Genomic DNA, 9,673 nt, shown 5'->3' with positions numbered 1-9,673 from the left:
AATAATTATTATAATATTCTTTGATTCAAAGATTTATCTTAATTCTTACATTATTAATTATCAAAATCAAAATATATTAAATCTAATTTTTAAAACTTAAAATATATTTTTCATTAATTTCAAGTTTTATTTAAATTATAACTAATTTGTTTAGAAAAAAGCCTAATATTTATTATTAAAATAATTAAAAATAAAAAAATGTCATTTGTATATAATTATCTTAACTTAAAAATAATTAATTTAGATATAAAAATACTTATAAAATATAACTTTAATAATTTGATTTTTAAAAAGTAACTTAATTTATAGAAATTAATATATATATATATTATTTCCAAGAATTATTTTACTATAGTTTAATTTAATCTAAATTAAGTATTTTTTAATATATATTTGTGTTACTACTGGGTTTTATCTTTTTTTATTTATATTTTCTGATTAAAAAAATAAAATAATATAAAATCTAAAAAATAAATAATCTTAATTTACTAGAATAAGAACTAGTATTAATAAAAATTAAATTATTTAAAGAATTATCTAATCTTATGATTATCAGGTTTTCATATATATCTTTATATAGAGTTTTAATTAAAAAATTTTTCTAAAAGTTTTTCTTAATTTTTCTATACAGATAAAGGATCCAGACAGGCTGGAATATAGAATATTCTGGTACCAGATGTCTTACCGGCTTCTGCTGCGGATATACTACCCCAGCCAGCCCGTACCTTGACATTCAGTATGATTTATATTATCCGGGTATGTTCTTATTGTAAACGAAAAGAAACTAGAAATTAAATATGGTTACTAGAGACTATACATAATCTCACTGGATAACAAGTAGAATTGGCTGAGATACTAGTATATATATTATAGCTCTTTCACATGGATAATACAGAGATGGCTATCTAGTAGCCTGCTGGATGGCATGCCCGCTTGTGGATTACGGTAGTATCATGCAGCTTGTGTAAGGAATGTAGAACAGCTGTGTATCTATATAATGAAGGAAATTCTCTGCCAGTCTTTTCTTGAAGGGGCCATTGAACCAATTAAATGGAGAATGAGAACAAAATAACTTTTACCCATAAGCATAGTAACAAACATAATCTCGAGCGTGATTCCTGAAGGCTCCATATGAGTCTAGACTAGCATATGGTTCCATGTTAGGTATTTATCTTGAGCTTTTTTAGCTAGCCAAATCTTGCAAGGTTTCACAAGAACCAGTGAACCTCTTATTGCAAAACACACGAGGCAGACAGATAAACAGAAGAGACCTCTTGATACAACGTTGGTATAAATATACACGGCACAATTCACGACAGTAAAAAGATACAAGAAGAAGATCAAAGTTAGGGGTTAACTCGATTTACCTCGATACAGCGAAATGCGCACCCCCCAGAACTTTGACATATGTGAATATCATCATGTTAGACGGAGGGCCTCGCAACTGCAGGGACATGAGTCGCCGCGCTCGATTCGGACAGGAAACATACGCCAAGGACTCGTGCTCGTCAATTTCCAAGCTGCACATAGTTTGCAGGGAACAGGCCTGATTTTCCATTGTACCGACCGAGCCACCAATCATCATCGGGAAACTCCTAGTGATAAGCCATTTTATCAGCCACAACGTTCCAAGCAGGAGGGGATTTTGGACGTATGGTCATAGACCTATTGACCAGCCTTGCATGGGTATAGGATTAGAGCATGGAAACTTACAATATGGGTTATTTTGGCGCCCTCTGGGAAGCTCAGTTCATTGTCTTCCGCAGCCTCATAGTCGTACAATGCGATTGCAGAAGGTTCGCTAGATGCCTCAGTGGTAGTGGATGGAGCAACTTCAGCATCAAGCAAAGACTGGCCTCCTTCGACCGTGGGGACCTGATGGTCACCTAGATTGCGGGACTGCGATGGATTCGTGACGATTTCCACATAGTTGCTTGGAAACAGGCCTCTTTCACCTTGAATATTCGATCCTAACCACCAGTCCTTATCAACCATCTCGATATCGTTGACATGCTCGCCTTCTTTCAATTCAATCTCATTGTCTTCTGCTTTCTCATAGTCGTAAAGCACCACCGCCTGAACGACTGTTTGCTGCGCGTCGTCAGTAACGGTAGCCTCAGCCGTTGCACGACCAATATCGTGTGCATCGTCGTCCAAATCATCCTCTTTGGGCAACGCCTGCTGCAAGCTCGCGGTAGGAATTGCAGGAGGTGGTGATTGCTGCTCGTTGTGAACATCCGTCACCTCTTTACCAACCGGGGCGGCCACACGTATGGGTGAGAGCTCACGCTCTGGTACTGGTGGAGTTGGGGGGGTCGGAGACCGAGGCTGCTGAGGTGGAGTAGGAAGCGGCTCGAAGCCTGCAGTAGTATGTGATTCTCCTGTCTTGGTCACTGGGGCAAATTCCGGGGAATCTGGTACAGATATGGTGCCACTAGTGGTCGGAACAGTTCCCTTCACGTTGTGCAAGCCCCCAGACACGTCGTGAGTTGTGTAGCCAAGATCGATGTTTGTGTTTTGCGGAGCAGTCTCATTATCTGGATCATGACCCGGCCCTGCCGTACGTAAAGGAAGAGCGGTAATCTGTGACAGAGCCCCAGTTCCCGCGGCGTGTACAGGAAAGGGGTTGACCGTAGTTGCGTCGCTCTGTGATTCCTCGTCATCCTTCTGAATTGGTGCACCTGTCTCAATGACCGGTAATTTGGTAGAAATTGTGTTGAAAGCTGGACCACTTTCCCTAGCCTTACGCTCTGACCAGAGTTGCGCCGGTGTCTTGCCTCCTTCGTCGGCAAACGTACGGCTAGCACTACCCACTAATGGTGCCGCAGCCTTAGTATTCTGGTCGGGAAGGGGGGGTTTCGTTCCGACAAATGTGGAATTGGCGGTTATGGATTTTGCGACTTTGGGTTTTGGCAAGCTCGTTAGGCGTTCATATTGGCTTGCGACAGAAGCTGTATCTGACGGCTTTGCAAGCCCAGCCGTTTGCGGGACCGGACTTCCCTTGGCAGGGGTATACTCGTCGGTGGGGGTGTTGAGTGCACCCTGTGCTTTGGCCCGGATAGCAGCAATGTCAACCTTCCCAATTGGCTGGTATGCGCCTTTCACAGGCTCGGGACGATCATCAGCCAGATCTCCGGCTTCGCGTGCTTGTCTTCTTATAGCGGCAATGTCAACCTTCCCAACAGGCGTATAGCCACCTTTGACGACTTCGCCACGGTCTCCACCGTCTTGAGCGATGAAGGTGCTGGAGTTAGACTGCGCTTCAGCCTTGAGTTCTTGAAGATTCACCTTAGTGGGTTTGTAAGCTGACTGAACCTTTTCGAGGCCCGTCCTAGTGACTGGTGGTGCATCAGGACCCCAGCCATCATCACCACCCCTTGCTGATGCTCGCTGCGCATTACCCGTTGGATTATTTGCAGTAATGCCACCAGCGCGTGTGGGTGTAAAGACGGGCTTAGTGGATACCGGGGGCTTTGGGGTGGAGGTAGGCATCCTATCTAACCCCGGGGTATACCTCGCCCCAGAAGCGTCTCCCACTTTCTGTATTATGCCCTCCGCGGTAAGGTCTTGCTCGGAGCGAGCAGTGATCTGCACATGGTAGCCCTGTAATTCTATGCATCAGAACGGAGCACCAAGTGTGCATAATGATCGTAAGTGTGAACTGACATGCAGAAACTTAGAAACAGCGGCGAGGTGACTGGTGAAGTATCCCTTGGTACGTTCCGGCACCCCCTCCCCGCACCAGGCAATCAGCACGTTCTTGGGAAGTCCAGAGTTCGGGTCGAGGACCTTTACGAATGCGAATTGTATTTTGCCCTCGGAGAACTCGTCAACCAGGTCCAACAATTCACCGGCTTGAGAGCAAGAATTAGCGAAGCTCATTTCGGGTGAGGGAAGACGTTAATGACCGACCTCCAGTATCCTGGACCTTCAAAACACTCTCCTTATTGCCGGAATCCTTCTGGAAAGCATTGATCAAAGGGGTGGCAACTGAAAAGATGACCCATTGCCCGTAAGTAGGGGAACCCGAGCTTGGCAGAGATGAGTCGATGACAGCTTGGTAGCTCTTCGCTATCGATGGCCCGTTAGTGGACAGGTTCAGAGTGGCCATGTTTGTAAGCTAGAATCAAGTATCGAATTCTTCGACACGAGCACAGAATGGGGTAGAAAACTAGAGTAAGGGTGTCAGATGAGATTGCCTAGAAGACCTGGGTCAACTCATGATCCAGAGTTCAGAGTGATAGAAGAAGGGAATCAGGGGGGTCGTTCCACAATTTATTTATAGCAGGCGACAAGACCCGGATTGACTGACTTACATGTACAGTAGAGCTAGTGCTATGGATGGTTGTATTTCTGCCTAAGGGATATGGGCTGTTAATTGTTTCCATGGGCTAGTTATAGAGTACGGGGTAGCAACAAGTCAGTACGTCACACCTTACACCGGAATAGGATTCGAACGAGGCGGTGCGCGCCCACCCGCCACCAGGATTATACTAGCCACCATAGGTAAGCTGCACTTCGACGGGCGGAGGCCGTGGAGAGAGGCATCGTTCCTTTAACAAGCAAGTAATCTCGTTCTACGAATTGATAAGGTACTTACGGTATTTACTACATACATCTCATTTAGTATATGATATAGCGCTGTGAACTCCTACTCTGAGGCCGGAGCTCTTAATCCATAGTTTTGAGGGCACACCATACGGTGGGTGAAGCCTGGAATTTCTCATTCATTGCGTCAATAGTATATGGTTGATGTATTTTGAACTGTGTAGGGATTGCCATTCCATTCCTCGCATTCCAGAATTCATAACAATGTTGTTATAGATCATTTGGTCAAACCCTCGGATGTCTGCTTAATAATATTAATAATAATTACCCGTTACATTCGGCACTGGTGAGCATGTGCGGTGAGCACTTTCGGCTTGCTATGGTTTTTTTTTTTTACTTATACAAAAAGTTTCTACAAAGAAGTTTCACTAACCGGGCAACTTGATCACAGCCCGTACCACAAGACTGTGCAGCAACATCACTGGGTTTAACAAACTGTGCCACAAGATTGAGAATGACTTCTTTAAATTCGAATGAAGCTGCCAGGCCCGTTTCTAATGCCAACACATCAGGAGGCTTATCGGACGAGAAAGCTTTCCCTCAAGTTCATGAAACAGTGCCCGACTCAACCCCCCATTTTCTTGCCGATGCTGGGATAAGTAAAACGGATTTCATCAATACAGAGTCCGCACCGCAAACACCGGAAGATATCCTGCCAAGGGACATACAACTCAAGACGCCAACTTATGACTATGCCTTCGAGAAGTCGATGAGCCATACTGAAGCGAAGCTGTTTTATCAACATCACCAGCTCGCCAGTCGGAGCGTCGGAGACAGCGACCAATCTACCAAATCAGCCGCAGCAGCGGCCATATATGCACCGACTATCCAAACAGAAAGGGACTCTGCTGACACGGCAAGTAGCCCCAGAGATCTCATTCAATCGACGGGTCCAGAAATAGCCAGAGTTCCATCTCCAATTACTCGGCAACCAAACTTGATAGCAGACCTCGCGGATACATCCTTTGTTGATTCGATTGCAGGAGAACTGCACAATCAGCGTTTTTCCGAAGCACATTCTATGCTCCAATCTTTCGATGAGCCGCACACATTATCAGGGACAAACAATTTGGGAAATCCGGGAGATGGACTTGGGGCTGTCCAAGGTATCATGCACATTTCACCAGGCGCAAATGTGATAGCCTCAGACCTGGATGTCATTTGCCGTAAGATAAAGAGGCTGCTCGATCGCAGAGCCGAATATATGCAGTTATCATTGCAAGGGCCTGACAACAACCCAAAGGATGCCCCGGGTTGGCAGATCTATCCTCCTCCTCCAGAGCCGGCCTGGGACGATGACAAGGATCTTGGGATGATCAACGATCGCCCACGTGCTGACCATAAAAGAAGAAAGATGGGTGAAGATGTGGGAGAGGATTTCGATATGTCCGACTGCCTGCCTCTTCCCGGAGGATCTGATTGGGTCTTTGAGCTGGATGAGAATAGCGTATATCAAGTCTATGCGAGTGACGAGGCTCTGCAATCACGAAGACCAGTGGTCAAGATCCCTTCCTTGAGAGACTTCTACATGGACCTTGATGCAGTCACAGATATATCGACGGACGGTCCTGCGAAAAGTTTTGCATTCAAGCGACTTTCTTACTTGGAAGGAAAATTCCAACTGTATACACTTCTAAATGAGTATCAAGAAATAGCCGACAGCAAGAAAGTGCCTCATAGGGATTTTTATAACGTTCGGAAAGTCGACACGCATGTGCATCATTCTGCATGCATGAACCAAAAGCATCTCCTTCGTTTCATTAAGAGCAAGATGAAGAAGTCACCAGACGAGGTCGTATTGTTCAGGGATGGGAAACATCTAACACTAAGGGAGGTCTTCGAAAGCATCAATCTCACAGCTTATGACCTCAGCATCGACACACTTGATATGCACGTATGTCATGTTGCACCTCAGCACATTTTACGATTAGCAATTTGCAATTAACGTCTCAAATAGGCGCATACCGATTCTTTTCACCGCTTCGACAAATTCAACCTCAAGTATAATCCTGTTGGCGAATCCCGCCTGCGCGAGATCTTTTTAAAAACCGACAATTTCATCAAAGGACGTTATCTGGCTGAAATCACAAAAGAAGTGATCTCCGACCTGGAATCAAGCAAATATCAAATGGTGGAGTGGCGCATCTCTATATACGGGAGATCAATCGAAGAATGGGACAAGCTTGCTGCCTGGGTTGTGGACAACAAATTATTTTCCCCCAATGTTCGCTGGCTCATTCAAGTGCCTCGTCTCTACGACGTATATAAGTCGAGCGGGATGATGGAGAACTTCGAGCAGGTGATAACGAATGTCTTCAAGCCGCTATTTGAAGTCACTAAAGACCCAGCTTCACACCCTAAGCTACACATCTTCCTACAGCGGGTCGTTGGATTCGACAGTGTTGACGATGAAAGCAAAGCTGAGAGACGGCTGTATCGAAAGTATCCTATCCCGAGAGAATGGAGCACGAAGCAGAATCCACCTTACAGCTACTGGCTCTATTTCATGTTCGCCAACATCGCGTCTTTGAACATTTGGCGCAAGAAGCTGGGTTTCAACACATTCGTCTTGAGGCCACATTGTGGTGAAGCCGGTGATCCAGATCATCTTGCCGTTGGTTTTCTCTGTTGCCACAGCATCAGCCATGGTATTCTATTGAGAAAGGTTCCTTTGCTACAGTATCTGTTCTACCTCGATCAGATAGGGATTGCGATGTCGCCTCTCAGCAACAACGCACTGTTTTTGACTTACGATAAGAATCCCTGCGCCAACTTCTTCAAAAGGGGTCTTAATGTCTCGTTGTCTACTGATGATCCCTTGCAATTCGCCTTCACCAAAGAACCACTGATCGAAGAGTATTCGGTAGCCGCGCAAATCTACAAGTTCAGTGCTGTCGACATGTGCGAGCTTGCAAAAAATTCCGTCGAGCAAAGCGGTTTCGAGCTTTCCTTGAAGAAGAGATGGCTCGGCAGCAAGTGCTCTTCACCAGGAGTTATGGGAAATAATGTCGCAAAGAGCAACGTTCCTGACATTCGTGAACAATTTAGGCATGAAACACTGCTTGGGGAACTCGCGCTGTAGGTTTTGGCTAGATGGGGAATGCCTCGCTGGTCCTTCCGCATTCATACATCGATTTGAACTGACGTTTACCAGAATCAATCGATATTGCGCGAGATCGACTGATGAATTAACACACAAATCAAATCCGGCGCCTTCAGCCGCACCAACTGAGAGCGGTACGAATCCAGACTCAGGTAAGCTATTGTTGCATTTATAGAATTGGAGATTTAACTTCCAATTGTAGGCGCCCCGCAGTGATAATCAGCGGATAACTTGCTGTCAACGCTATGTGTGATGGCTGAAGCTTTGTGCTTTTGCAGCAATTTCTCCTTGGGTGACCTAAGAAGAATTTCTTGGGGGCATTCATAGCATTGCAATCTCAGGTCACAGTCTCTCTCACTAGAGTTCCTGGTGGAACAATAATCGGGTTGGGTTAGGAGTGAGCCAACAATAGTAGTCTTGTTCCATCTTCATAACAAGGATATTAAGCATTGTATGAATAACTTTTCCCAAACCCCTCTATGTAGCTGGTGCCAATTAAAGGATGTGATTATTCCGACCGATATCAACCGTATATAGTCAGTCGCCTTCTGAACTCAGGGTCACTACTTGTAGATTCAGCTCAAGAAGGGATATATCATGTCATAAGAGGACCAGGGTGAGTTTGTTAATTTCAAATATTAGACCGCCCAACTACCTTTGCGTTCACAAACGCCCCATGCCCCATGATCTCCATCCAATTCGGCAAATCCAGACCTTTCCCGTTGATTTGCCCAATCTAGTATATACAATTGTAAGGCCCTCCAGCGCATACAACCACCTTCTGATAGATCTTTGTCGATGAGGGTAGTATCAGAAACGCCGACGTGACCCTTCGCATCTGTTTTCAAATCATCCTGTCTTAGATCTGCCACTGATATACCAGAGACTCTGCTGAGTTCATGATCAAAATATCGGGCAACGCAGGGATACCCCAGAGATAGGTAATTATATATCTGAGTAACAAGACCATCATGCAGTTCCATTTCAAGAGACTCTCGGCTAGAGATTTGCTGTGAAAAGTGACTCGTGGTAGGACTCCATGAGCTGCGTTGGAGTGACTGATTCTTGATCCTTAGCCAGTCCGTATCAGCTGACTGTAGGGTGGGACCCGCGTATACCTTCGAATCGGGCGATGCGATTGAAGTCTGCCGTGATTGGATCTCTTGCATATTTCCGGGTTTGCAGGTACCTTTCCAGAGACCCCCGTCGTTGGATCTATCATCAACGCGAGGAGTACCATACCAAAGTCCAGAGCATCCACACAGTCGTTTGCGAGTCACATCATGTTGAATATTGCTGCCTTCACATACTGTTGACTCGGGGGATAGGCTCTGGGGGAAGATAAGATCCTCTCCGAGCATTGGCGGGGTAGCATTGCTTTCGGGTGGTGCCAGATCGCGAGCCTTGGCTCGATAGTCAAGGTGCCTTGCGAGCTTCCTAGCCCCAAACAGGGTATCGCTTCTTAGTGAGAAGGGTGAGCCTCTTGTTCTAGCCATTGCGCGATCACTCATCTCGGCTTCTTCTTTGTGCCTGCGCATATACTCAAGCTCCCACGTGAGATCTGCGGACGATGTTCGCCGATGAATATATGGAGAGGAAATGTCGTCTGGAGAGCTTGACTGCTCATGGTTGAAGGTACCTTCTTCTTCTTCTTCTTCTTCTTCTTCTTCTTCTTCTTCTTCTTCTTCTTCTTCTTCTTCTTCTTCTTCTTCTCTGTCAATAGCGAAATGATCGACGGGTTGGTGATCTTGTTCGTTTGGAAAGGCTGCCAGCGCTTGTTCCTTCAACTGTTTCTCTACTGTAATGACTGCGATGGCCGAGAGGTAATCGGAACAATCATCCTGAGAGCCAATTCGTGCCGTAACATTGGCACTGTTTTTTTGCTCTAGCCTGTGAGGTGATACAAATGATGATGCAGGTGCTGACGGGGTATCAGATGTCTCGGATGTCTCGCTACAGCTA

General features: G+C 45.4%; 3 protein-coding genes across 3 annotated transcripts; 1 reads left to right on the top strand and 2 right to left on the bottom strand.

The window, feature by feature from the left end:
• Nucleotides 1-1,508: 1,508 nt before the first annotated feature.
• On the bottom strand, nt 1,509-4,111 carry BO97DRAFT_428399 (putative actin binding protein; the record flags this gene model as incomplete). The annotated part of the gene is made up of 4 exons (XM_025697289.1): nt 1,509-1,595; nt 1,714-3,603; nt 3,667-3,854; nt 3,913-4,111. The coding sequence occupies 4 exons, from the start codon at nt 4,109-4,111 to the stop codon at nt 1,509-1,511; spliced, it is 2,364 nt and encodes a 787-aa protein (XP_025547595.1).
• An 852-nt stretch (nt 4,112-4,963) lies between these two features.
• On the top strand, nt 4,964-7,820 carry BO97DRAFT_408354 (AMP deaminase). The gene is made up of 2 exons (XM_025695840.1): nt 4,964-6,502; nt 6,566-7,820. The coding sequence occupies exons 1-2, from the start codon at nt 5,063-5,065 to the stop codon at nt 7,688-7,690; spliced, it is 2,565 nt and encodes an 854-aa protein (XP_025547594.1). The 5' UTR covers nt 4,964-5,062; the 3' UTR covers nt 7,691-7,820.
• A 390-nt stretch (nt 7,821-8,210) lies between these two features.
• BO97DRAFT_205594 (uncharacterized protein) lies at nt 8,211-9,672 on the bottom strand (the record flags this gene model as incomplete). Its single annotated transcript, XM_025690549.1, has 1 exon — nt 8,211-9,672. A coding segment is annotated over one exon (1,323 nt), but the record flags the coding sequence as incomplete, so codon positions are not given.
• Between the last annotated feature and the right edge of the window lies 1 nt (nt 9,673).

This window comes from Aspergillus homomorphus (genome assembly GCF_003184865.1).
Source record: "Aspergillus homomorphus CBS 101889 unplaced genomic scaffold BO97scaffold_48, whole genome shotgun sequence".
Lineage (NCBI taxonomy): Eukaryota > Fungi > Ascomycota > Eurotiomycetes > Eurotiales > Aspergillaceae > Aspergillus > Aspergillus homomorphus.
Note: the sequence above shows the minus strand (reverse complement) of the source record. Positions and strands in the feature narration are given on the sequence as shown.